A 27,335-nucleotide genomic window follows, 5' to 3' on the forward strand; every position below is an offset into this window, starting at 1 on the left:
TGGAGTGTTATGATTTGATTTGTTTGAAGGAAAAGTTCAAATATTATCACAATGGCCCAAAAGAGCGCTTTACAATTATAATCTTCAAACAGCAGGTGCCTCATCAGATTCCCCCCCAAGACTTTTCTACAAGTAATTACTCAGGTCTCAGTTTCAGTAAGTACCAGTGATTTCATTTCATTCTCTAGAGGTTTCAGAAGAATTAAAAAAAAAAAAAAAGTTGAGCGTCATTGGTGGGCAGTGTATTCAAGAAAACTAGAAAATACAGTGACTGTTCATCCTGCATGCTCCTGCTTGTTCATCAGAAACCCTCACTCATTAAAGGTTCTGGTGATTTCTCTGAACTCTAATTACCTTGATAACCAGGGTTGAAAACGGAACAGACCTAGTTTTAGAATAAAATTTAATAAGATGAAGTGAAATGACGCCATCTTCCGGGGAACTTCGGTTACACAACGAGTTTTAGATATTTCTTTTAAATGTCACATTCCTTGTATGTTCTTCCACGATGTTAGAATTCAGCAAAAATTTATAAAGAAAGGAAATGTCACCAATTATGTATAAATACCTGTTTTTTTGGAGTAGGAGGGATAAAACTCACTCATGCACAAGGAGAATGTCCAAACTCACACATAATGACTTGCTGTAGTTGTAATTCGTCTTTCTTCTGCATTCCTACATTTATGAGGACTTTATAATTTTGACTGTGTTGCAGTGATTCACTTCCTTCAAACTGACTTCATACTGATAAATCATGTAATATCTTGATGATTGGCCAACGACAATCAATTGCTTAGGGTTTGGAATTTTCTTTTCTTTTTTCTTTTTGCTTCTTTGAAATGAAATGTATGAATGAAATATACATAGAAATCAGTTTCAATCATGTGCAGCATGTGAAGATTTAAGATTGTGACTTATCCAGCTGTGTGTAAACGTCCTGCTCTCTTGGGTGATGGATGCACAAATCATTTATCCTTAATGACATACAATTACAATGTTTAAATATAGACTGTTGACATTAACTTGTTCTGTTTCAAATGACGGTTGCCACCTGCGTTCTATTATCATAAGTAAATGTGCACTTCCGCCTGTGCAGCCAGTAGGTGGCAGTGTCAGACCTCATGTGATGGACTGGGACAAACTACATGCTGTTTTGTCTTACATCAATAATGTTTCAGGTATTCATGACAAAACTAGCACTGATTCCTGTTGTATATATTTTGTCAAAATCAAAATGAGCAGTAATATATGTACCTATTGAACACACACACACACACACACAGTTGAAAGTGTGACACTTTGTGTGACCTGTTTTCTCTTGATACGGCCGGTTTCCAGGCTCAACTATATTTGTGTTCATTTAGAGGAAAAAACGCTTTCATAATCCATGTCTCAAAGTAAGATAATTTCAACTTTGCTCATAAATACCTGCAAATTAAAACAACACACCTCACCAGTTAAATTCATGCAGATTTTAAAACAATGTAGTTCCACCTCTCATTTAAACCTGTATTCTTTCATGTTTGCAAAATTTCAAACATTTTTTAATGACCTTCTGAAAACTAAAAGTCATGTCGGTTTATTATAAAATCTATGAGAAACACAACCATCATCAATCCATTGATCACACTGTTGTTTTAAATTATTTGCATTCTCAGACAAACCTTCTCATACAAGACAATGTGCACAGATTGGGTCTCATTACCATCAATGTTAGGTCAGACTCAAATAATCACAATGTATCTGTCAAATCTGACTGTATGCAACGCAAACATACCCTGCTACTGCAAAACCCAGCAGCTTTAGAGCACAAGAGGGATTTTTCCTGGGGAAGTACCTCCTGACCGACGGAGCACTCTGTTTGCAATCAGAGGAAACAGACTGATTCACATAAAACCATAACGTTATATCACTTCGGGATATTTAGAACAAGCAGATATTCTGCTTCTCTCCAAATAAAATCTTTGACTTTAAAGTACAAACAAAGGCTAATTTGCCAACTTGGAATTACACCTCCGCCGCCTCGTCGCCCAGTTTGGTTTAATTCTACCCCGATCATTTAGTGCCTGGATTAGGGGTTTTCAGTGTATCTGACATAATGAGAGTTTCAGACTAATGCCACCCTTCTCAGTCCTAATGGTGCTGCCAAGCTGCCAGCAGGGCATCGGAGCAGGGGGTGCTGGGGATCCAGTATTAGGCGTATCCGTGGACAGAGCGTTGCTCGTTTTCTTTAAAAGCCCCTCCTCCCCGACAGAACAGGCAGAATGCTCTGTCATCCTCCTCCAAAAGCCCCTCATTAGAAAAATCTGCCGAGCAGACAAAGCTACTTGAGACAGCGCAGTGGCTACTCCCCACATGGTGATTTGAAAGCGACCGGAGAAAATCCAGGTCATGTGTTTCTTTTCTGGAACCTCTAAACATAATTGTAACTCGTCAACCGAGCCACCCACCTGCAGAAGCCCTTGTTTCAGCCTCGGGCTGTTCAGGGGCTGTTTTCAGACTTTCCTGTGCCTCTATACGGCTGCTCAATGCAGATCTAAATATCTATGACATGAGGTGAATGAAGGAGGAGGAAAAGAGAGGCAGCAGTGGATGAAATAGCTCCCATCTGTGATTCAGCATCATGATGCTGAAAGCTGAAGAAAGCTAAAGAAATAGCTTTTGTGTGTGTCACATGATGCAACCCCTGTGTTGCTCATAGTGGTCTTCCTGGAGAGGCTGCCGCTCAACACAAAGCCTCTCAAGGTCTTCCTGGCCATGAGTAAGCCTCCGTGGAAACTGACGAGGCCCGCTTTGATGAGTCTGCCCTCACTACTCCGGCTCGGCCGGCTCATCTCTGTTTTTACTGCAACGCCATCATCACCCCGACGCGTCACGCTGAGGTCAGACTGGATGAGTGGACGGGACGGAAATGTGCAGAAAAATAAGACATTGAACTCTGATTCATTGCTCAGCAGCACTTGAGAACAGACTGAATACAAACTCTGTGTTGTCAGTTTACAGGCTTAAATGATCTGTTTAGCAAAAAAATCAAAACACAGCATTTGGTAAGCAGAAGCTTGGAGTTGCTGGTTCAAATCTGTCTGATTCTGTCTCATTGTAAATTTGTATTCTCTTCCTTTCCAACCATTCATTGCTTTTCTCTTAATTCACTCCGCTGTTATCCTAAAAATCAGAGTATTAAAAATGTGGCAGCCTTTCAGAGCACTACAGCCATCAGTGTGTAAAGAACCAGGCCCTTTGAATTTTCCACTCATCCACGACTTCCCAACATGTTTCCATTCATTTTCTCCCTGCTAAGTATTTCTCCGTGTCCTCCAGGTCAGACTCAGCGTACAAGTGTGACTCGGAGCAGCTGAAGTTGAAGTGCCTTGCTCAAGGTCGGTGCTGAAAGAGGCGACAGCGCGTCTCCTTCACTTCCTGCAGTCAGATTAGGCTGCTGACCCGAGGATTTAAACTCACGGCTTTCCAGTTTTATGTCTGTTCATCTGATGACGGCGGTACGGTGACTCTGAGGGTCACGAAACGGAGGGCGAGAACTCAGTCAGCGCCGATGACATGAAAACTTTCTCACTGCAACGTCAGTTCTGTCATAAAGAACTGATCCGATGCTTTTCTGTCAAAAGCACAGACATTCCGCTCAGCAGGAGCATCATTTATGCTCGCTTTAGTGAGTAATCTGATGATGGATTCATGTCTGAGTGACTTCAGTGTTTGTGCCCTGCTTGGCTCCACAGACCCTCAGCAGCCCCTCTGTGCTGCTGGATGCCCACCTGTCTCTCAGTGGCTCGACCACTTTGGGCCTGTCTGCCAGCTTGCGGACATCTGTTTACTTCCTCCATCAGTTGTCATGGCTGCGACCCCCCCCCTCCTCTGCCACAGCCACCGCTCCCCTCCCCTCGCTGCCCAGCTCTCTCCGCCCTTCTCTCGTGTTTCTTCCCCCCCAAAAAGACACCAGCTGTGAACCACTTATGCTTATCCTGCAGTCCACCTCACTCAGCCCCGTCATGATGACTGCAGAGTAACACCCATCCACTGTACTTTACTGTATCTTATTTGACTGCACACAAGTTACTTGTGGAAGATTTTTTTATCACTTTTTAAAGTAGATTTGAAGTTTATGCCGAGTGCATTCAATACAAACAGTAATCAACTTAGCTCTAGAATATATTTCTTTGCCAGCAAAATTCAGAAACATGAAGAGACAACCAGAAAGAAGTTGTCTTTTGTGAAACTCTTCTTTGTACTACATTAGTGTGGTGTGAGTTGACTGAATTGCATTCAGTCAGAAGCAGCTGGTCACTATTTACTCTCAGTTTTCTTGTTCTTGTTCTGAAACCTGGCAGGAATCCCTCTAAAGCAGCATGTTTCAGAGCTTTTTTTTTTTTTCTGTACTCTAAACTCAAGGCCGGCAGCAAGAGATGCAGCTCTGAACCTAACCGAGCTACACACTGATTTGACAGCAAAAACGGGGATTTAAGTGATCTGCTTTGGAAAGTCGCTGAGTACGTGTCCACTTTTGGCACGGGGCTCATGTGACGCAGCCCCCCCAGCCGAGAGCCACAAAACCAAATCTGCTCCTCTTCCCATCTGCCCCCCGACCAAACAGACCACCTCCTGCATTGACACTTTCTTCCCTCTCCCCTCCGCCGGGGCCGGCGGCGGCGAGCGGCGGCCCTCGGGGAGGCGCGGGGCGGCCGCTGATCAGACCGAATTAGAGCTATGCGTGACATGCAAAGGAGAGGCTGCAGAATGTGACAACAGCTGAGTTTTTTAAGTGAGGCTTTTCCGCCCGAGGGGAGACGAATAGACGACAAAAGAGACTGCAGCCTGCCGTGAAAAGAGTCAACTTCTTTTCTCGGCCCGCTGAAAACACGGACTTGTTATCCGTTGATCTTTTCATGTAAACCGTGGGCTTAAAGGGGGAAGTCTTCAGTATGGAATCGGAGCAATGAAATCATTAACACAAGGCAGAATTCAGATTTATCACCTTTGACATAAAGTATTAAGAAAAAAAAATGCAAGTGGGATAAGCCAGATCTGTTGAAGTACATGAAATAAACTCTTCATGTAGAATATTTTGCTATCATAAGTTCAATGTTGTGATAGTTTTGGCCCGGAGATGCACTTCGATACTGTTTGCCTGGAAGAACCGTCAAAGGTAATCTTGGAACCTGAGACATCATGGCCTGGTTTTTAAGTCCAGAGGTCATCACTGGTCAATGGATGCTTCAACAATGGAGTTCGTTTGTTTTCTTGATGTTTGATTTGTCCTCGTTACACTTCCAGCCAGTGGGAATATCATGTTGCGTCTCTTAAGCTTTACAACTACAGCCGACCCCCATGGAACTGCCTGAAGAGCCGCTGTGAGACCTTCAGAGGTTTCAAGTGATACCGATACTGCCCTGACACAGCAAGCACACCGCATATTGTTTTTTTTTTTTTTTTATTAAAAATTCCAAAGCCACAACACTGAGAAGTTATGATTTAGAAAAAAAACCTATAGTGAAACCAAAGACAGTGGGATACAAAGTTATTTTGGGTTTTACTTTCTTCCTTCATTTCATTTTCACTTTACAGTGAAAATTCATATTTTAAAGTACAGGTATACTTTTATTCAAGCTGTAATAAGTGCTTTCAGACTACAGTGATCAGTGATGGACCTCATAACAGAGGTCCAAAACACACAAATCACTGACAACAGACAAGTTTATTTCCAGGAACAAGAGAGAAAAGAGAAAAGTCAAATACAAGTACTGAGGTAGTTTAGCCCCCTCTGTGCCCCGACAAAGAGCCTCACCAGACTGGAAACATCAAACTGTGGTTTGTCTGAAAGGGACACACACATACACACACACAGATTTTCAATGCTTTTTAAACACATTGTTGTGTCTTACATTCTTTTCCTCTGATTTTCCTCACCATAAACTCCATAACAAGTAGTTTGTCTCATGATGATGAAACATCTTTCAGCTGTACAAGCTGGTCAGCTTGTACAGTCAGGTTTATTTCCCCATGAGTACAGAAGAACAAAACGAAGTCACACACTGTCTCTCTCTTTTTTTTTTTTTTTTTTTTTTTGCTTTACACAAAATGTGTTCCATGTCCACTGAACAATCACATCCAAGGAATTAATATTAAATTGTAATAAAAAATGTCTAGGAGATCGTGAGGAAAGGCATCCACATGGCATTGATTTGCAATCAGACTATCTGACCACAATTTTAACCAATTCTCAAACATCCATCCATCCATCCTCAGGGTCATGAAGGTATGAAGTTCAATTCTAGCTGGTTATGGGTGAATTTGTTTTTTTTGTTTTGTTTTGTTTTGTTTGTTTGTTTGTTTTTTCCATCCTCGCTTTCATTCAATCAATAAAACCAATCACTAAAATCCCAGCAGGATTTCAATGCTCTGTCAGAAAGACGTATAGTCCCTAAACGTGTCTTTCATCTCTTAAGAGTGACTAACGTCCCTTGACCGGTGTGTCTGTCCCTGTCCATTAGCCCTGTGAGCTCCGCCCACCTCCGCCGCCTCCGCGCGCGGGCGGTGCAGGCCGTGCGCGCGGTGCGGGACTCTTTAGGACCCAGTGGCTCCTCCAGCGCGGCGGCAGCGGCTCCGCTCTCAGACTGAAGCAGACAAAGGCGAGGGGAGAGACGGCGTGCCTCTATCCTGCAGCATCGACTCTCACACACTCACATCCACTCCCCCCTCTCTCTCTCTCTCCCTCACACACACTCATCCACACACACCCTTCACTCCGCAAGCTGCGACGCAGGTGAGTCCGCCGCTGGGTGGGATTATTATCACACATTGCTCTCTTTTATGTTCACTTTAATTTGTCATAATTTGGACTTGGATTGAGTTAGTTGAGATGTCTTTGGGTGGTTTATTTTTCGGTGTGTAGCTCAGGTTGTTTTACATGTTTTTGAAGATTTGCGTTGGAGCAGGTGGATTGTGATTAGGTGATCACACCCACCCTCTTTTTTTTTTTTTTTTTTTTTTTTTTTTTTAAATTCCTCGTGAAGGGAGAACTTGGTATTCCAGCCGCCTGCTCTGCCATGTGGATTCACAGCATCCATCAGAGATTAAGAGGAAACTTTCTCCCTCCCTTTGTGGCCGGGGTTTGGTGAGATGCTGGGTGCGTTGGGAGATGGGAGGATGTGCAGCCATCGGGGTGTTGTGTGGGTGGCTCAGTCAAGAACACAAAACCAGCCAAAAATATCAATGACACCACAGTTTGTTGCTGCAGTGCTGCTGACTGCTTCACTGAATTGCCACGTCTCTCTCTTTAAGCTTCAGTCTTTGTTGAAAAATCACACATCTAAAACGCCTAACGTGTGTGTTTTATTTGCTGGGGGTGGGTGTATTGTGGAGGTGCGGGCTACTTTCTGGACACGGTGTGGGAGAATGGGCCGGCTGCAGCAGGAGCAGGGGATGAGGTGATGTAACCCTGGAAAGCAGGGACCCTGCCCGAGACAATGGACCGTCCTCACTGGCGCTCCACATGGGGACGGGTCACCCTGTAGCAGCAGCAGATGGGCTGGAGACCTGGCCTTTGTCAGCTGAGGAGCACCCACTCCACGGCGGTCCCACCCCTGTCAGCACGCCTGTCATAAAACAGCAGATCAGCAGCCTGGACAGGGTTGGCGTGATTGGAGGCCCCGGCCACATGCACGCCTGTCAGCAGTGTTTCTCCTGCCTGATTATCACTGAGGTCTCTGTCACTGTGCACGGCTGAAGGCATGAAATTGTGAGGGAGTGCATGAGAAGACTTTGTGTGACTGAATTATGTGAATTGTTCCAAAATGGTTAATCAGCTGATAAAATCGCTGGTAGAAATCATCTCAACCGATGGTCCAATTTTCTGATGTTCCTCAATTTTATTTATTTATATAATTCTTTTCTTCATCAATAATTTACGCAAGTGTCAAATGACGGAGGATCTCGGCCAGTGGTGGGGTATCATGTGAAATCACAGTAAATATTGTCAAATCCTGTGAAGACGCCACGACTTGTAATCAAAGTGAGCGACAGGCCTGCTTAATTCTGACATTTGTGTCTGTCCCCATTTGTAAATTCCATGAATTAAGAGCATCCTCTCTTTGAAGCAGTTTGCATTGATAGGTTCGTCTTTTATGTGGCGGGGTGTGGGCGCTCGATTGAGGTTTGTTAGTGTTTGAAAGAACCATTTGTAAGATCTGGGTCGCAGAGTTTTTGTGGCTTCGAAAGACTCATTTGTGGTCCTCAGACAGGAGGTTTTAGGAAAAACAGACTGCTCCCCATCTAGATAAGCTCAAGCAGACAGAGGCTGCTTCTCCTCATGGCGTTTATCTACCCAACAGGTTCATAACTTGTGTAATATCTCAAAACGCAGGAAGACACTCTATGATTCACATTTTTATTATATTTTCTTGCTCATGACAAAGATAAAGAGAGAAAACTCTTGTACTCTTCTGTCTGCTTTAATATTTAACACTCCTCATTGAATCCATTACTTCTACTCCAGTGTGCTCTGAGATCCGAGACCCCTCACTGTTTACAGTTTTTACATAATTCAGTATTGTAGATCTTCTAATTTCCATATTGAGGGTTTTCGTCACAAAATATTTTGCTGAGTGAAGTGCAGAAAGAAGAATTACAGTGATTATTGTCAATACTTGTTTAACAAAATGGTGATGCCATTGGAGAGTGGAATAAACATGTTTACCGTTCAAAGCTACCCATACCTTTTGGTGAGATTTGGTAGATTTTTGTAGATCAGTTGCTTGAACTAGAGATGAACAAGTTGACAAAATGTTTGATCAAAAGACTTTTTTCCCCCCCAATATTTCACATCTTAACTTTGTAGTTGGCTGCTTGCCAGGTACTGATTCATCAGTGCGACTGAGACAGCTGTTCACAGGTGTGTGTGTGTGTGTGTGTGTGTGTAGGTGGTGGAAGATGAGACGCAGACGTATGGTGTGGGTGTCGCATAACAGATGAGGCCGTATGACTCTGCTGCACAGCAATGTAGACCCACGCCGGTTATATCCACGTTCCCATCAGCCCTCTTTAACCTCTCGCTTCGTCAATTAAAAGCTTGCGATGTGTTTGATAATGTTTTTATCATCGCATCTTTTCCACAAATGAAACAAACTATTAGCATTTACTGTTGAGTCAGTTATCATCTAATCTCGTCCTAGTGTGTAATCCTATTTCTGCTCAAGTAAATCCACATCGATAAATCCCTGAATGACTCACATCTGTGGTTTCCGGTTATCTGAACAGCGTCATTATCGAGTTACATTCTGTGACATTTTGTGACACTGCAGGGATTCGCATTTGCTGAAAGCATACAACACACAGTAAAACCTCTGTGGCGCTATATTAGCATCCTAATATCCAGTATTCGGTCCACTGGTGACCATGTGAGTATTTCCCACGCCCAATCGTGACCCCAATGTATTCACACACAATGATCTTTGAAGTGGTTGGGTTGTGTCACTGTTTGTGGTGATACTGCAGGTTAAAGTGAGTTTAGATTTGGCCAGAGCCGGAAAGCCATTGTATGAAGCCAGGGCTTCATGGAAACGGATAATGAACGATTATCTGCCTGTTTGCTCATGAAGGCATGTTATCGCTGCAGTATTGTGCTTTCTGACAAAACCAGAGGACGGGTGTTTCTGGAAGGGGGCGGGGTCACTTCTGTCTAATTCTGTCATTTTTGAGGAGAAAGTTTGCTAATAAAGGAATATATGGAGCTGTGGAGAATAAGCCATTTGAAATGTTGTACACAGTCATGTCGGTATGTGCAAAATACATATCACAAAAGACTGAACTGCTAAAAGACACACTGTGCATTCATTCTCTACACATCAGCCTTTCTGGCCAATCACATGGAGCCCTGAGGCCCTAGATGTCCACTTCCTGTTCAGATGTGAGTCGCTGATTTCAAGTGTGTGGATAAAGGAAAGGGAAAAAACAAAACTTGGTTCAGACAAAGTGGTCATGTTTGTTATACAGAAGAAGAAATCTCACAAAGCACGAATACAGTAACATCTTATGTTAGTGATCGAATTTATTGCAGATCATATTGTCACTTGCTTTATCCTTTGTTTTTGGAAAAAGGCAAAGTGTAGTCTCTGCTATTATCATTATTCAGAGTGTGACTTCTTGTCTTCTTTCTTTTGTCAGAGTCTCAGGAGGTGACTCACCACTGCACATCCGCCAGAACCGCCATAACCCATTCATCATGGAGCTAGACTTTGGACATTTTGACGAGAGGGACAAGTCCTCCCGGACCCCGCGGGGCGGGCGCATGAACGGCCTCCCCAGCCCGACCCACAGCGCCCACTGCAGCTTCTACCGCACGCGCACCCTGCAGGCCCTCACCAACGAGAAGAAGGCCAAGAAGGTGCGCTTCTACCGCAACGGAGACCGCTACTTCAAGGGCATCGTGTACGCCGTGGCCAACGACCGGTTTCGCACCTTTGACTCCCTGCTGGCCGACCTCACGCGCTCGCTGTCCGACCACATCAACCTGCCGCAGGGGGTCCGCTTCATCTTCACCATTGACGGCATGCGCAAAATCTCCACTCTGGATGAGCTGGAGGAAGGTGAGCCAGGCGTTTGGGAGATCTGATTTGTTGCATCTCCTTGTCTAGATGCTGGAATGTTCAGCTTCATCGGTTTTTGGGTCTCAGTAGAGCCGCTTTAGCGAGAACATCCTGACACTTATTGTGCCGCCGTGTTCATGATGATCTCCAGTTATCTCCTCACCGTAGTAGCCTTGGCCGCTCAGTCTAGACTCCTTTAATCTCCACAGTCATGTAATCTGAAGGGTTACAGCGGTGCATTTGAGAGATTTGGTCCACTTTTTCAAGCACTGCACTTGTAAAACTGCTATTTTTATTTAAATATTTTCCTGTATTTTCAAAGGAATATTTTTTTCACATAGAAAAAGCACTGTTTTGGATTCAATACTTCCCTGCCCTGTTGAATAAACTGATGGGAGGGCCTCATATGAACTTAAACGGACTTCAAGCTTGGCTGTAAAGTCAGATTTCCATTCACGGGCATCATTAAACAGCCACAACTGATTTTATCTGCGAAAACTTCCCTTCAGTTTCCGCTATAAAAGAGAAGAGTCTGTTCAGCTGCACATCTTTTGGAACTTGACCATAAGCTTGGATCAGCAATCTGTCATTTTTGAGGAGGAGAAATACAGCACAGGCTGAAATAGTTTACCTTGAATTCTTTCAGAAAGATCTGGCTCATAAATAATGAAAGAGACAAGCATTAAAAAATGTAGCATTTTGACTGTGTGTTTTCAAAAGTCCAAAATTTAGTCACAGAAGAAAGTTTAGTGTCGGAATTAATTTATTTTCCTGCTTTCATTGAGGAAAAAAGTAGCCAAGAAATAGATTTAGAGTTCATTTGGATAACTAAACGAAGCCTCGGGCTCAGAGAGGATGATCCATGTATTGCTTGTAAAAAAATTTGTACGTCATTGAAATTGTTTCTCAGATGTCACAGCGTAACATGTGACTAAATCTAAATTTGTTTTCGATTGTGGTGAAAGGTGGCGAATACTGTTTGACCCACAGGCCTCAGTCTGGATGGACTGGGATTACTTGCTTCCCCAGAATAATTTCAGGAAGGGCTTACCTTGTGGGGCTTTTCCTAAAGAAGCAGCAGGAGGAGGACGGAGTGAGTTTGGGTCAATCTGGAAGATAAAGTATGGCTTAATATGGATAAAATGAAGAGATCACCTCTACCTCCCGAGCTGCTTAGAAAAAGATAGCAGTGTGTGTCTGTGTTTGGGGGGTAAATTGGCAAGTATAGTAAGTGCTGTAGAGAGTGGGGGCATTTCATTGTGCTTCCTCTTGTGGGTTGTAATTAATTGCTCAATCTCGGCTGCACAGTGTAATCCGGTTCTCTGTCTTTGTCTTTGGAATGATTTTTCTTTTTTTTTTCACATTTGGCCTAATTGTTGCCTTCTGGTTTCCTTCTTTTGCCAAAATCTCTCTCTCTCGGTCTTTGTTCCCCCTGCTGTCTTTACTCTTTATCACCTACCTGAAAAAACGAGAACAAGTCCATCGCCAGTGAAAACCATGGCCGATTAAGTATGTCAATGAAGACTATTAACATCATTAAAATGCTCCTACAGACACTAAATTATTTAGAAAATTTGAAAAAAACTGACTTCTTGACATGATTCACCTGATTATAACAACTCTAGCTTTGACACTCAATATTTCTTAGTATTTTTATCCTGGATGGCTGTTCTTTTGTAAGTAGACACACATTTATGCCTGAAATTTAAAGAATGTTCCGTGTGAAGATATTGTGAATGTACTGTGACGCAGGTATTGTTGGACTCGTGCTGCTGTGCAGATCCTCTCTGGCGTGCTCCTGTCTGGACAGGTGAAAGCTGTGGAGGTGTAGTGCAGTGTCTGCCGTGCATCATGGATCATCCTAATGAAATTGAGTTTAGTCAATCTTCCTAATCTTTGGGGAAGACGCGAGTATAAAATAGGTTTGAAGACCATAAGATGGTACTCCAAAACAGCACTTGTGTTACTTTTTCATTTATTATTATTATTTTTTTTTTGTGCAGTCAGGTTAGAGGGCAAGTCTCTCAAATCGGACCTCTTGCTGTGATTTTCCCGAAGTCCAGTTTTTTTTAACAGAAAATGATCCAAAGTTCTGTTCAGCTAGTTCGATCCTGTACAGCAGTTGTCGTTTCGACTCGGTTGACTGCTGATTCTCCTGTTGCACCTGCTCCTCCTCCTGCTGCAATAACAATCAATGAAATCTGATTTGCGTTGAGCCAGAGATCGGAAATAACATTTGGGGGAAACCAGATAGCCGCATGTTTTTTCCAGACGCAGCCATTCAAACCTCATTTTAAACTTCACAACTAATACCGGCTGTAATAATTTGAAGTACACAGAGTTTACATTTTTTTTCTGGACCTTGAAAGCTGAGACTTCATTTCTCCCACTGGTCCTTGATGGCCTGTGAAGGTTCACACTCTGGGACTCTCAGGTGTCATATCTAAATAGCTCAGTGTGCCACAACACACTAACCCGATTCCTCCCTGCCTCCACAGGGGAGAGCTATGTTTGCGCATCGGAGAACTTCTACAAGAAAGTCGACTACACAAAGAACGTCAACCCCAACTGGTCGGTGAACGTCAAGGCCTCGGCCAGCCAGAAGAACATGCAGTCCCTGGCCGCCAAGGCCGCCAGCGAGCCCCGGGAGAGCAAGGACTTTGTTCGGCCCAAGCTGGTCACGGTGATGCGCAGCGGGGTGAAGCCGCGCAAGGCCGTCCGCGTCCTGCTCAACAAGAAGACGGCGCACTCCTTCGAGCAGGTGCTGACCGACATCACGGAGGCCATCAAACTGGAGAGCGGCGTGGTCAAGAGGATCTACACGCTCGACGGCAAGCAGGTATGTTACGGCGCGCCGTCGGGGGGAAACACAATGGATCACAGAGCTGCTTTGAATTTCTTTGGACCCGATATGTGTATATATAAAAAAAAAAAGTCTGTTCAAGGAGTGAAATAAAAGCCCTACGGAGAAGCTTTCAAATAAAACCACATAATAAAGTAATGTGTGGCCATTCATGCAGTCATGTGCATAAAGACGGGTATCATCGGCATCAAAGGAACGCGGGAAGCTAAAATATATGGAAGAAATGTAGAAAAAGAGGTTAAAACCCTTTCTTTTCATTCTCCTTTCAACTTTTTTCCCTTTGAGATGGACACAGTTGAGCTACTCTCTGTTGGCTGGTTTTAAAGCTCAGGTAACAATGACCCTGTTGGTCCATTGGAGCAACTTTCACACACCTGACCTCTGCTCTTCAAACCTGCATATTCACTCTCCCTGTGGTTCGGTTGGCGTCCCGTCCTCCCGCCTTTGTTGTGGAGTTAGTGGTGTTTCGAGGTCATTAGCATGTCTCGGTTTATCTGCCGCTGAATTGTTTGAAAGTCCTGGGAAGTTCTGCCTTCCGCCCTGTATGGCTTCGCACAAAGAACCAAGCCTTGTATTGTGATGTTTGATGGTTTTGTTCCTCTATTGCTGGTGTTTTAGAATACCTGTGAGAATGTGGCCCGAGACAAACCTTTACGCCCGAAGAGCTTGAATAATGTCGTCTGGGACTCTTCATTAACCTCGCCTGTTCTGGAATAGATCAACACTTCATCCTTATCTGACCTTTTAAAATACAATCCTGAATTGTCCTTCAAATTCATGTCATTTAAAAAAACTACAGAAAAATCTGTAAAAGCAAAACATGTCGACATTCTTGTGGATCAGACTTGAAGAGTAAATATCCGGACCATGTTTTGATAGGTTGTCTTTTAACACAATCGAGAGCAAACTCTGAGGGGAAAAAAACATCCGAATCAAAGCACTGCAGCTGTTTTACTATCAGCTACATTGGATTCATGCATTGACTTGTTCTGCCAATGAAAGCTGGTTCACCACTACTGTTACGCTGTATAAACAAGAGCTGGAGTGGAAGAGGCTCGTAGAACTGTCAGAACGAGGCTCGCATGCCGGCAGAACACCTCAACTCCTCCTAAACAGCGATCTACGGGGAATACTGCTGTTTTCTCAACAGACTGGTTGAGCAAAGAACACATGATGACTTATTCATGATCACACTTTACTGAAACAGACATGAAGCTTAACCAGAACCACGGCGCAGGGTCAGCCGGTCTGTGGAAAGGACTGCGAGACGCTGCACTGGAACCTTGAATACATGATATAAATTCATATATGGATCTTTTTCTTTCATCTCTAATTTCAAAACCTGCATAAAAAGCCATAACAAATGAACAAGGATGCAGATGTGGAATGGGCGTGAAAACATCTGCTCCTCAGCCCTTTCTTTAGTTCTCCTGACCTTCATCCTGCGGATCGGGGATCCTTTAGGTGCTGCACTGCTTTACTTTTCTCCTCCTTTCATTAACAGGAACAGAATCACACGTGTCTTGGAGGAGGGGGAGGCACTGGGAAATGATAGATAGGGGAATTTGATTTTAATGCTCTCTCCCAGGGGTGCGGCGCGGCTGCCCCGGGACTCAGACCGGCTTTCTGCAGAAAGCCATGCTTGAACATCGAAATCATATTCCATCATGGAGCGCAAAGACGATTTACATTTTTTCCATTTTGTATGTCCTCACTACATATGTTTGCACAGGATTATAACAATAGCCATCCTATGTTGAACATGCCAGTCACAGTGTATTGATTCTGCTGTCATCATTGATATGGATTCTCTTTAAATTGGAGTCTATTGATCTCTGACTCATGCTGGAGACGGGACTCCCGCTTCTCCCTGCAATGCACAGACATGTGAGCAGCGCCGTGCACATAATTGTGGTGTCTTTGTGTGCAGAGGCACACTGCAGCTACTTGGTGGTGGAGGTGATATGGTGGAGAGCAATATTGATGCAGTGCCCGCCCCTCCCTGACTCTGCGCCGATCCTCCGCTTCCTATTCTGCTGCGAGAGCTGCTGGGACTGGTTGCTAGGAGACCACATCCCAGGCACAAAGAGAGCCCAGCTGGTGTGGACCGGTCTGTCAGATACCACATCCTGTAGTGGGTGTGAGAGTTTGCCATCAATGCGAGGCTTTGGTGTTAAAAAAGATCACATGTCATGGCTTTTACCTGGATGCATGCGCTGGGCAGGGATGGGATTGCTATTCTTCCCATTCCGGTCAAAGTCTCACCTCTCTGCTGCTGAATTATCTCGGGGAGGGATGAAATTCAGTTACCTCTCACACGAATGAAGGTGATCAGCAGCAGATCAGGCAAAAAATGAAGAAAACATCACATTTATAGATTTTAAAATCTGAGTGAAGCAGTCAACTCTGGTAATTCATAACGTCACTCTTTCACATGTTGAGTTCTTTGTCTGATTCCACGTAGTCATTTTTTTATTGATTCTGAGTTTCACATTTAAGACAAATTGCTAACAGAATTTGGGATCCATTGATCAAAAGCGTTACTAAAGGTGTGCTTATTGGAGGTTATTAAAATGTGATCACTCTTTATATTTTTGAGTCAACCTTCACATGTTACAGCTTTGCACCAGAGTTTATTTCATAACTTAATTTTGATTTCCTCAATCTTACATTAATTTTTTTTTTTGTGTTTTGAAAAATAGTGGAAATCAGTAGGTTACAATTGGCTATAAGGATTTCTTTTCTCCTCAAAATGCACATGAAAGAAGTCTTGCAATTATCATTTCCTTATTTTGTATGAATCCGATACATTCAAGCTTTGTGTAACTGTGTCTGCGAAGTATTTTAAACGACCCATTTGCAATGAAACGGTGCTTCTACTTGTGCTTTCTAGCATTTTTTAAAATGGCCACTTTCCATGCTTGACACTCCTCTTTTCTTTTAGTGCTGTGTAGGCTCTAAAGACAGCCTGCCCTCCTCTCTTTGCCAGTGTTGTGAACAAAATCACTGCCATTTTCCCCTTCAGATGCTTTTCACTTCAGTCAGGAAGGGTGGGGCCAGTGGATTCAGCATTTCCATTCTTACAGCAAATTAGTATCATTTTATCACCAATGATGGTGAGTAATTATTCAGAGCCCCCCCCCCTAAAAAGCATGCATTACTTGATTTCCCCTGTTTCTAAAGCCTACATTAAATGGGGGAGTCTAATTGCTGGCAGCCATTTTAAATTCTTTCCTTTTTTTTTTTTTTTTTTGATAGTGTCTGCAGCGAATAGTCCTGATTTCCATTTAACATCAGAATTGCTGGTGAAGAAGAGAAGCCGTGTGTGAGTTGTTGAAGGTCCATGTGTTGCGGGATGATTTTTTTTTTTTTTCCTGATGAATTACGGTGACGAGTCCGCAGCATTGCAGTGGTTTGATCCGAGTGCCCATTTATTCTGACCTGAGCTGAGAATTTTACTCATGGCTGCTGCTTCTTCTTCTTCTTTTTTTTTTTTTTTTTTTTGCTGTTCTCTCTCCACATTGATTTGTCAAAAAGAGCCACAGAGCAAAAGAAACTGATGCTTCAGGCACAAGGTCACACTGTTATTGTCAGAGAACAAAAGATTTCGTCTGCTTTTTAGGAGTTGAGGGATACGGCGGAAAAGAAATCTTCGCCGAATAAATGATGCGTGCATGCATGGGTTCAGGGCTTCTTAACGATTAAAATACAGCCAGTAATGGGAAAGAAAAGCCTGCTTTTCTGTGGTTATCAGGGCTCTCGCAGTCTGCCCGCTCCTTGCCACGCTGCAGAAGCAGTTGTCATGGCAATAAGCTTCGCCGTGATGGATTCGGTTTGTGACAATGGCGGTAATGCGCTGAGTGTGCTCTTTACATCGGGTCTTACCTGCCTGCCCCGCTCTCCCTCATCCGTCAAGAGCTCGCTGCGCCCACGTTTGACTGGCGGAGGTGGTGAAGCGGAGGCAAGACGACGAGGCTGACAGAGGGGCGTGGCCCCCCTCTTCCCCGCTGTCTCCAAGGCACGGGAGGCTGTGTGCATCCCTGCTGCATGAATCTCCCAGCAGCCCCGCTTCGCTCCCCCCACATACATACACCACATCAACAAGTGAACACGACCTCAGGGGCAGAAAAAGAAGGAAGCGCAATTTAATAACGCGGCGGCCACATCAGTCAGCCAAATGGAAAGCCTGCTTCCTCGCCGTCGGGGAGGGGTGAGGTTAAAACAACATCAGGCACCAGCTGGTCCCCATGACGGTGCAGATATTGCTGCCTAACTCGCTCATCTGCGATCCAAATGCATCCGGAGCACCGACAGTAACACACAGACATGATGCTGCAACACAAAGGTCACGGAGAGGTCAGGAAGGCAAACAGTCTTTGATATTTTCATTCACTAGATTGGATTATCAGATTTCAAATTCCAGACAAGCATGCATGTTTTTCATGCTCTGTCTCCATTTTGTGTGTTTTAACAAAGCTTTTCTCAGACATGCAGTGTGTGTGTTCTGGAGGAGTATTCCTCTCTGTGCAGAGGCGCCTGTATTGATCGGGTCTGTGTGCCTACAGTGAGAGGAACGGTGTGGGTGTTTCCCCTTGGGTAGCAAAGCAACTCTGGTGAGCTCTTTTTTTTCACCGTTGGCCTTTTTTTTTTTTTTGCTTCAGTTTCGTCTCGCATGTTTCAGTGTTGCAGAGACTCGACGACGTAACGGCTCTGACCTTCCTCTGCACCTCAGGTTGCATTTCTGTGCCCGGATTTCTGTGCATGCCCAAGAAAAGCACAGTCAAAGATAAACGTCTGCAGTGTGAATCGTTTTTATTTCAGGACTCATTTGTTATTTCAGATGTTTAATTTCCAGATAATTTGCATGGGTGGAAGAGAAAATACTCATCCAGATTCTGGATTTTATGGCTCAACACATAATAAAAAGAATAAAATGCAGGATTAACAGTTTCCCGTCTCGTGGTTTGTCAGGTAAATGCTGGGAAGTCAATACATTTTCATGCTCAGCTGGGTAGCTGCTCTCCTGCCCTGGATCCATCAGTGTGGCTTTGCCAGCTTGCATAGTAGACAGATGCTGGAACCGTCAGTCAGTCATTCATTTCAACACCAACTGTGCCTCTGAAAGGAAGCGCTGCGGTCGACACAAGCGCAGCAGTGAATTAACAAATTCAGCAGTGTTTTCCTCGCAGCTCAAATCACCACACGTATCAAACCATATATGCCTAAATAACTTCTTTTAAAAACTTGTTGAGGGTTTGAGTGTGTGTTTGTTCACCCTGCCCTCCACTTCAGCTACCTGTTAGCTACACAGTTACTGTGACCATCACCATGTGGACAATTGGCCCGAGTCGGACTGAAGGACCTCTAAATAATTTAGCTGGCGGGTCCCTGCATAGCTGCTGGTGGTGTTGCTGGGTTTTTTAGGGGTCATGTGGTCCCGACAGCTGGTGAGGCAGAGATTAGGGATGGGCTTTGTGGGACAGAGGGTGGAGGGCACCTGGAGTCTGAAAAGAGCCAGTTTCATGGAAAAACCCCAACAGATACACTGAGCTGAATTATATATGTTCAGTTTGTATGAAATGTGACTGAGCTTTTCCTAACTTTGAGCTTACTGTATCAGGTGGTCTCGGATTTTATTATGGCCACATGAGAGAGGCTGACCTTTCGAGGATGCTTCTTAACCCACATCTGAATATTCGCATGCCGTTTTCTCACTCCTGCTGTGTTTCAAAGGGCCGGTGGCATTTCATATGGGAGCCAATCATATGCAAAGCAGAGCAGGTTTTAGAGCCAAGTCCAGAAAGATGTCTGCCTGGACGTTACTGAGGGCTAGAGTCACATTAACCCATCAGTCTTGTTTCCTATATGGAAGAAAAAAGGCTCATGGTTGGAAAAAAAAAAGGTGGCTAATCATTGAATGTGCACATTAAAGCTGTGTGTGTGTCTTGATTCGTGTGGTTGCTTTTCTAGGAGAGGTGGTCAGAGATCAGCTCTGTGATGGTCCAGTTAATGTGGATCTTAAGTGATCCCTGGTGGGAAATAGGATTAGCAGGATTGCTTAAAGGGATTCATTGTTTTTGTGAAGGACTCTTAAGGAGGATGGGGGCTTTATGAATCATGGAGTTGAACATGGTTCATCTCATAACAGGCTTGTTTTTTTAAAAAAAGGGTGTTGGACCAGATGAGAGATTGTGTTTTGAAGCTCGACAGCCAGAGAAAACACTAATACACAGACTTCTGTCTCAGATTTGAAGGAGTTTGCAGGTTTGGATTTGAAAGCTAACGGCTAACAGAACATGGGCAACAATCTAAGTTTATACTTTCAAGCTTGTCCAACATCTTTGATTTTAATATTTTCTGTCACACTTTGTTTTTTTTGTTTGTCCAACAGGTTGTTTAAATATTAGGAAATTTGCTCGACTTGGCTGCATGACTTTTTTTTTTTTTGAAAAGGCGATTCAGTTAAGAAAGATTAAGGTGGCGGTCTGCTGGATAAATACTTTATCCTTTTAATCAACTCTGTTCTTAAAGCTATTAAAACATGGAGCGGCTTCCAGCCTCCTGCCACATCGCAGCCCTCTTTCATCCCGTCTCCCTCCCTCCCTCCCTCCTGCCGCCCGCCGGCCTTGGGGGAGAAACGGCGCTCCGTAATGTTTCCATCTTATGATTAACTGTCAGGTGCCCTTGCTGCTGCGATGCAGTTTAACCTAATGAAAGTAACATTTATCTGATCTCTCGATAATGAATGCTGAGGAAAACCTAAACGTGTAGCCTGTAAATTAGCCCGGGCTGAAAGCTCAATTAGATCTTGCTCCCCGGAGTCAAAACACCGTCTGTGGGCCTCGGCGGAGATCGGCCAGGCCTGTATCCGGGGAATCTTGTGGGACGCAGAGAGGCTACAGCTGTTGAATGCCACGCCAGAGAGTCACCACCACACACTTTTAGCTTGTCTAGCAGGATAGAGAACCAACATGGCAGCTGCTGGGGTGGGGAGGTCCCAAATTATCTGCAGCTCATAGTTTAGATGTGTATCACAAAAGGAACCCATGATGCATCTTAACTATCCTGGCATACGTCCCGGCACAGGGTTGTCTTAATAACTGCCGAGAGACACCAGGAGAGAGGCGTGATTTAGTGAAATAATCATGTTTTTGGTCTGAGTCGTGTGCAGCTCAGTGACTGCAGCACCTCTCGATACGGCTTGATCTCATAATTCTTATAAGTGAGGATGGAAAATCTCAACAGGTGTCGAAAGGCAAACTGTAAAGTTCAGCTTTGGAGGCTTTGTAACAAATCTCATCAGCACAAGAAAGAATAAAGGCAGCTATTTCCCCGAGTGGGTTTAATAGGCGTGTCCGAGCTGGTAACAGGGCTTTTAAAATGGAAAACGGCAGAGAAGGTGTGGCCTTCAGACATCTGTCCACTAACTAGGACATATTGTGTCAACAGCTGCTGCAGACTGAAAAGGCCCCGAGGAAGGAAGTTGGATCTGTGAAGGTGTAACAATATCATCACAGTGTGGGCTTTTGTCTGCCCATTGTGTGTGCGTTTCGTTACATGAGCTTAATGCGGCTAAAGGTATGTTAGCATGGCAACTCATAAAGGCTTCCTGCAGCACCCTGGAGCTTTTCGTGGCACATTTTCCATCTAAAAATCCGTCCACGCAGTGCCAAATGTTCAAGTAAATCTGACTAGCTTTTGGTACCACAGTGAATATATGTACAGTATGTTGCTATAACCGACCAGGAAGTTGGAGTCCCGTTGACAAAAACATGTCGTATTGATGCTGTAGTACACACACCGTTTGTCTTGAATCTGCGTCTCTGATGCTCTTCAGTAAATTTCAAGAAACGGCAACATGAGGTTGTGGGCTTTCTCCAGATACTTTGGGTTTTTCCCCGACAATCCTAAAACATGCTGGTGAGGTTACTGTGATTGTGTCCCTGTGATGAAAACACAATGCCCTCACTGGCTGCATTTCACCCTCATTAACTTTTTACAGGTAATTGGAACCATCGCAGGAACAATAGTCGATTCAACCGCTAAATTCAGTTCTGGAATTTTCTTTAACCACCAATAAAGTCCCTGGTCGAGGGGTAGTACTTTTGGAAAAATTCTGAAAGTCAGCAATGTTGAATAGCTGAGATTAAATGAATACTCACTGTATTGTTTTTTTTTTTAATGACCAGTGTTGTAATTTCCCACTATTGTATTTGTTCAAATGGACTCTTTTTTAAGAGAAGTTCCTGGAATTAAAGGTGTGTATATACATATATATATATATATATATATATATATGTGTATTTTATTTTCTGTAAATGTTGGTAATATCCTCTACAATGGCATCAAGCTCCCTGCAGCCAGAGTCGGTCTGCAGCAGCAGTGAATGACGGTCGATGAATGAAAATAAGTGTGGTTATGGTACCGAAAGCATTCTGACGTTTTCTGGACTCTCTCTTCACAGGTTACTTGCCTCCAAGATTTCTTCGGTGATGATGACGTCTTCATCGCATGTGGCCCAGAGAAATTCCGCTACGCACAGGACGACTTCTCTCTCGATGAGAATGGTGAGCGCGACCACATTTTTCTCTAAATTAAATTGATATTCAGAACGTTCAGGCTGCAAATCAGCTTTATGCAACATTATCATTGTTAATGAATAAACATGTGCTTTACAATTAATCATTTTTTTTGAGCCGAATGCAGGAAAACAGAGCAGCATTAAGAGGGTAATGCCGATAACCGGCAGTGACACCTACAGATGTCTCCATATGTGACAATTTCCTTGAACTAATCCTAATGCATCAAGGGAGACCCACACAAACACTGAGAGGGATTCCTGTTATCTGCAGCCAGCAGCAGGGTGTAGAAAAAGCAGAAGAAGAGGAAGCATTAATCTGTCCGGTGACAGGTTTAGGCCATCTGATCTGCTGGTGCTGATACTGCTGAGGCGTCGAGGAGAGAAAATGTAAAAGCAGTCATCCCACTGAGTGTGTCTTGCTCCCTGCAGAGCCTATTTTAAGAACCTCTTTCAACCTGAACTCCTCAATATGTTTTCATGTCTTTTAATCTAAACGCAGCACTGATGCGGGCTTTATATGTCATTACCATTCCTTCTTTTGGCCTGATTCCCTGTTCGGATAGAGGTTCCAGATCATTTTTAATGATGTTGGTCAGTTGCTCCTCATATGCTCCCCGCTGGAGCCAAAGCCAGATTGTTTCTCTGAGGTTGTAATAACCTCGGGGGCCAAGGCTGAATGAAATGGCAGACAGTCTCAAGCATGCAGACATCTGTGAGTCGGACCGGGTAGGCTGGAGGGGGAGAAGCTCCTCTGTGATAAATCACATCGATATTACCTTACAATAAGTGTGCTTACAAAGAGCTCCATCAATCTGAAAGATTTATGACGAAGAGCTGATGATTTGAAGCATGTTTCTTCACTGAGGTGAAGGACCATTGTTACATTTGTAGTGATTTGAGGAAGAAGATACTCTGTACTTGAAGGATAAATGTTGAATATGCTTATTCTATCGAATGCTTTCTGCTTTTTATCTTTGGCACAATTTCAAAAATAGCCTTAAATCCCCTGTGGTTACTTCTCACACTCCTTATGTTGACGCCAACATGCAGACGTGCTGGCGAGAGACGCGCACGTTTACCTGCGTCTCTCTTCACGCAGCCGCAGCGTCTATTGAAGCCAGCCAGGAATCGGAGAGAGTCGGAGGTCTATTTTGAGACCGCCGAGCAAACCAGACAAGCTGCCAGTCTGTAGCACCGTCAAAGGCGTGGTGCGGCAGCACACCTTGCAAACAAGAGCACGCGCCCGCACGCCGGCGTTTAGTCGTGTGTGAAGGTTAAGAGAGGAAGAAGAGAGACATGGTGCGATCCCAGGAGATGGAGGGAGGACAGAGAGTATAATTAGCATCAAAAGTGGAAGAGGGGGGAAGGAGGGGGGGGGGGGGGGGGGGGGGGGAGAGAGAGAGCCTGACGGTACAAACAGAGGGAGGAATGGAGAGGGAGGAGATGCATTGTCTGGAGTCTGTCTATCCTGATTAATACAGTGACCCAGAATACAATGCATACTCCTTTATGGGGTTCTTTTTCCTAAATTAATATATTTTTTTAATGATTTCTGTGGGCCACACACACACTGCCATTGTATGTATTGCATTAGGTTTATAGTTTTAAAGATAAGTAAAATTGACTGTATGTAAAACAGCTTTCTTGTTTTTCTTGAAATGATTTTTATCCCAGTAATTCTGCAATCAGAAAGACATGTAAAGAGTTTCCAACATCCTCTTCTTTCCACAGAGTGCAGAGTGATGAAGGCCAAAGCTCAGCGTGGCTCCAAGAGTCCCGCTCAGATCATCCGCAGCAAGTCTCCTGCCGAATCAAGTGAGCCTGTTTGTCATCTCACACACTGTTCTCCCTGCCAGACACTGACCACACCTAGAAATCACAGCACCAGTAATGGCTGATAGAAGATGGCTGGCGGATTCTTCCAATGAGATATATCTCATTGAAAAATATGTTTGATCACGTCTGTGGCTCGTCTTTAGCAGGTTGCGTCCAGAGGTGAAGTTTCTGTCTGCGTCTGACAGCTGGAGACAGACGGCTTTTACTGGACAGTCCGAATGACACAAGACTCGTTAATATTACGACAGCACCTCGTGAAAACCCTGTTATCCTCCAGAATAGGGGCAGTAAAAACCCAGCCTTTGTTAATCTAATGCACTGGTGCTGATGAAGTTTCTTTCTCGACAAGACCATGAATAAAACATCAAAAGTAAACAAAGACAAGATGAGCAGCTTTCAGCTATTTGCTAGACAGTCGAGCGTTTTAACGATTATCCAGGAGGCAGTAAAGCGCAGGGACTCAGCTGTTGGTTGATGTTTGAATGTTTCATGTCGACTCTTCCCACTGAGAAACAGAGTCGTGCTGTAGTTAGTTTAATGAACTACTTGATTTGCTTAAATGAAGCTAGAATAAATTAAAATATCAGGAATATCGCTGATTCACCGTAGTCTCTTTGCAGGAGTTCAGTTTGAGGTTAATTGTGTTTCTCTCCCCACCGATCCAAGAAACATTCATAATCTAAAATCTGTCACCTCTAGTGGGTGAAGTGTTTTAATCGCTTTGAAGGGCGTCTTACTATTTGTCAGTTTTCTGACATTAAGATGGCAGATGGTTGGTCTGAGTGACAGAGAGGCAGCAAATTGAATACCAACCACCTCTGTGTGGAAATAATGGGGCCGAAATGGGGAGAAATATTTATGACCTGACTATATAAACTCAATTCTATGTAGATATCTTGTGCACATTTCATTTAACATGTTTATTTCTAATATCACCAACAGCAGGAAAAAACCTTCCTCACTGATTTCCTGTCATTAAAACACTCAAATATTACGACGTATTAAACATAATTGCAACATAAAAATATGTTGTATTCGCCATTTGCCTTCCTGATATACAGACTAAGGTCAGTCTGTCCTGCTTGCAGCCGAGCGTTTGGCCTCTCTGAATAAATCTGTTGAGTTGTTGATCTCTCTGTGCGGCCTGTGTGTGAGAGCTAAACATGAACAGGCATTCTGATTTCGGCTTGCAAAAAGATTCGGCGTTTATCTCTGTCTCTGTTTCATCCTGGCTGCTAAAAATTCTTGTTTTTCTGCATCTTTTGGTGTAACGAAGCCAGTAAATTAACAATTGCACTCTGCCCACCCTTTTATTTTCAGTGCTTGTTGGCTTAAAGTTAACACGGGCCATCTGGCTCGCAGTGCTCAGCAGTCTAGACAAAAAAAACTGAACACACTCAGTTACATTGGTGCACACTGCTCTTAGGTATAGGCACAATGGTGATCACAGAAGATCCTAGCAACGTGGCAGGACGCAGAGCGAGTGAATAAAATGCCGTTAAACAAACGGAGAGCTCGTCCAACCTGGACTTGAAAAAAAAAAAATAGACGAGTCTTTGTGTCGTAGCCAAGTGAGGCCGCAGTGCCGGGCTGACATTTTTCTACACTTTCTAATTCACTCTACTGTTTACCTTATTCTCCCCTCCCTCTCCCCTTCTCTCCTTTTTTTACTCCATGGTCACTCTCAGCCAACGGGACCGGCTCCAGCAGCCAGCTCTCCACCCCGATCTCCAAGCATTCCCCCACCTCCACCCCCAACAGCCCCGGCCTCAACAACAAGCAGAAGGTACCCGCTCCTCTCTCCCTCGCCTCGCTTTTTCCCTTTTCCGGTTGCTTTTCTCTAAAGGCGACTCAGTAACACGCTCCTCTGCATTCGCAGGATCTCTACCTGCCCTTATCCCTGGACGACGACGATTCCCTGGGCGAATCCATGTAGACTCTCCTCCCTCGCTGCAGCCAAGCCTCCCTTTGGGCCCGAAACACAGAAGTTTGATACCTCTGCTGCTTTCCACCTTCACTCACAGTGCCACATGCTTTTTGAGAAACCGCTCTTTCGTCTCTTTTTTAAGGCCTTTAGCCGCCAGGGCTCGATGACACCATTTGCTGCCTGAGAATAACACATTTTTTTAATCCGTCTCTCTCTCACTTTGTAACACTCCTCAAACATGGAAGAAAGCCACAAATCTTCAAGAGGGCACACGGCTCACCAACTCCGAGTTTCCACCGTTTCAAAAACAATAACTCCACTTTGGTCCCAGACCTTTAAATACCGGATGCACTCAGACTCTTGGTATTTCAGCGACTCAATTCCAAGCAGCAAATGTGTGTTTTTTTAGGGGTGTTAGTCAGAACTGACTCAACTTTTGTATCACTTATCGTACTTTTGGTGTTCCTCATGTTCCTGCCGTCCTGCTGCCTGATCCGATGGCCAAAGGTGTGAAAGGTAATTGTTTCCTGTCGGAAGGAAGTCTGTTCTAACCTGCTGTAAATACTGTGTATACCCGCCATAACATCTCTGCCCCGATGTCCATTGCCGTGCTTCCATAATATCACAGCCACGTTAACGTCCCGTCATTCGCTCGATTTCAGGGTATGGTCAAAGTAGAAGAAGCCAAAATAAACGCGGGGATGTGTGGGATGCTGCTCCTGACTGGTGATTATGGATCGCAGGCAAAACGCCTCCTCAATGAGAATCCATGCTCACACGCTATTATATATTAATGAGATTATAAAAACACCGTCCTTTCAGAACCGGCACGTCCGAGGCGTCTTAAGTTGTAAATAATTGGGAGTTCCTCTTGTCCAGTCAGAGATGAGGCATAAAGGGAAAAAAAGCATCCCACTGCTCTTTATGTTGGCGTTTCCTCTAATTTGACCCTCTGCGTAAGACAGTAGGCAATACATGGTATCCTGAATACCCTCTGTGTAGTAGTGTCACAAACTGCAGTGCATGATGTTGATAAAACTTTGACCGTGTAAAAAAGAAAAAGAACAAAAAAAACAAGCTGACCTGAAGGACCTAATGGTGAAAATAACCAAAGGTAAAACACGAAGAGTAGGCCCTTTACGTTTATGAAAATGTCAACTCAAATTCAAACCATTTGTCTTCTTTTTTTTTTTGTATTGACGCAGTCTAAATAATTCCCTTTTTGACTATTTTATGAGACTGCCTGTTGGGAGAGGGGAGTTCACAGCTAGTGATGAATTTTTATAAGTAAAATAGAGAATAATTAAAGTATTAAAGCCGGTGTTTTTTTGTTTGTTTTTTTGACCAAGAATTATAAATATGGGGGGAAATGTAATTTTTAATAGCTATAAAATATTGTGGAGGAAGCACTCCTGGAGTTTAATGCATGTCACATGAAAAGCATCAGATTAGTGTCAGGACTGAATCATGCTCGTGTCAGGCAGTCGGTTATATCAGGGAAACGACCAGCGGTGGGATTTCTCCTGGTTT

The 27,335-nt window shown here is 44.0% G+C and overlaps 1 protein-coding gene across 1 annotated transcript; it reads left to right on the forward strand.

Moving 5' to 3' along the window:
- The first annotated feature begins 6,663 nt into the window (after positions 1–6,663).
- Positions 6,664–26,851, forward strand: LOC115396075 (neuronal migration protein doublecortin). Its single transcript, XM_030101839.1, has 7 exons — positions 6,664–6,778; positions 10,177–10,598; positions 13,097–13,437; positions 21,926–22,028; positions 23,774–23,857; positions 25,567–25,664; positions 25,758–26,851. Exons 2-7 carry the CDS (start codon positions 10,235–10,237, stop codon positions 25,812–25,814), a joined length of 1,047 nt encoding a protein of 348 aa, XP_029957699.1. The 5' UTR covers positions 6,664–6,778; positions 10,177–10,234; the 3' UTR covers positions 25,815–26,851.
- The last annotated feature ends 484 nt before the right edge of the window (positions 26,852–27,335 follow it).

Source organism: Salarias fasciatus, chromosome 10 (assembly GCF_902148845.1).
Source record: "Salarias fasciatus chromosome 10, fSalaFa1.1, whole genome shotgun sequence".
In the NCBI taxonomy this organism is placed as follows: domain Eukaryota; kingdom Metazoa; phylum Chordata; class Actinopteri; order Blenniiformes; family Blenniidae; genus Salarias; species Salarias fasciatus.

Excerpts from the sequence above, each read along its gene's own strand:
- LOC115396075 (XM_030101839.1), top strand. The coding sequence starts at position 10,235 with ATGGAGCTAGACTTTGGACATTTTGACGAGAGGGACAAGTCCTCCCGG. Across the intron at positions 22,029-23,773 it reads CTTCTCTCTCGATGAGAATG|AGTGCAGAGTGATGAAGGCC; the intron begins GTGAGCGCGACC and ends TTCTTTCCACAG. Across the intron at positions 23,858-25,566 it reads CAAGTCTCCTGCCGAATCAA|CCAACGGGACCGGCTCCAGC; the intron begins GTGAGCCTGTTT and ends GGTCACTCTCAG.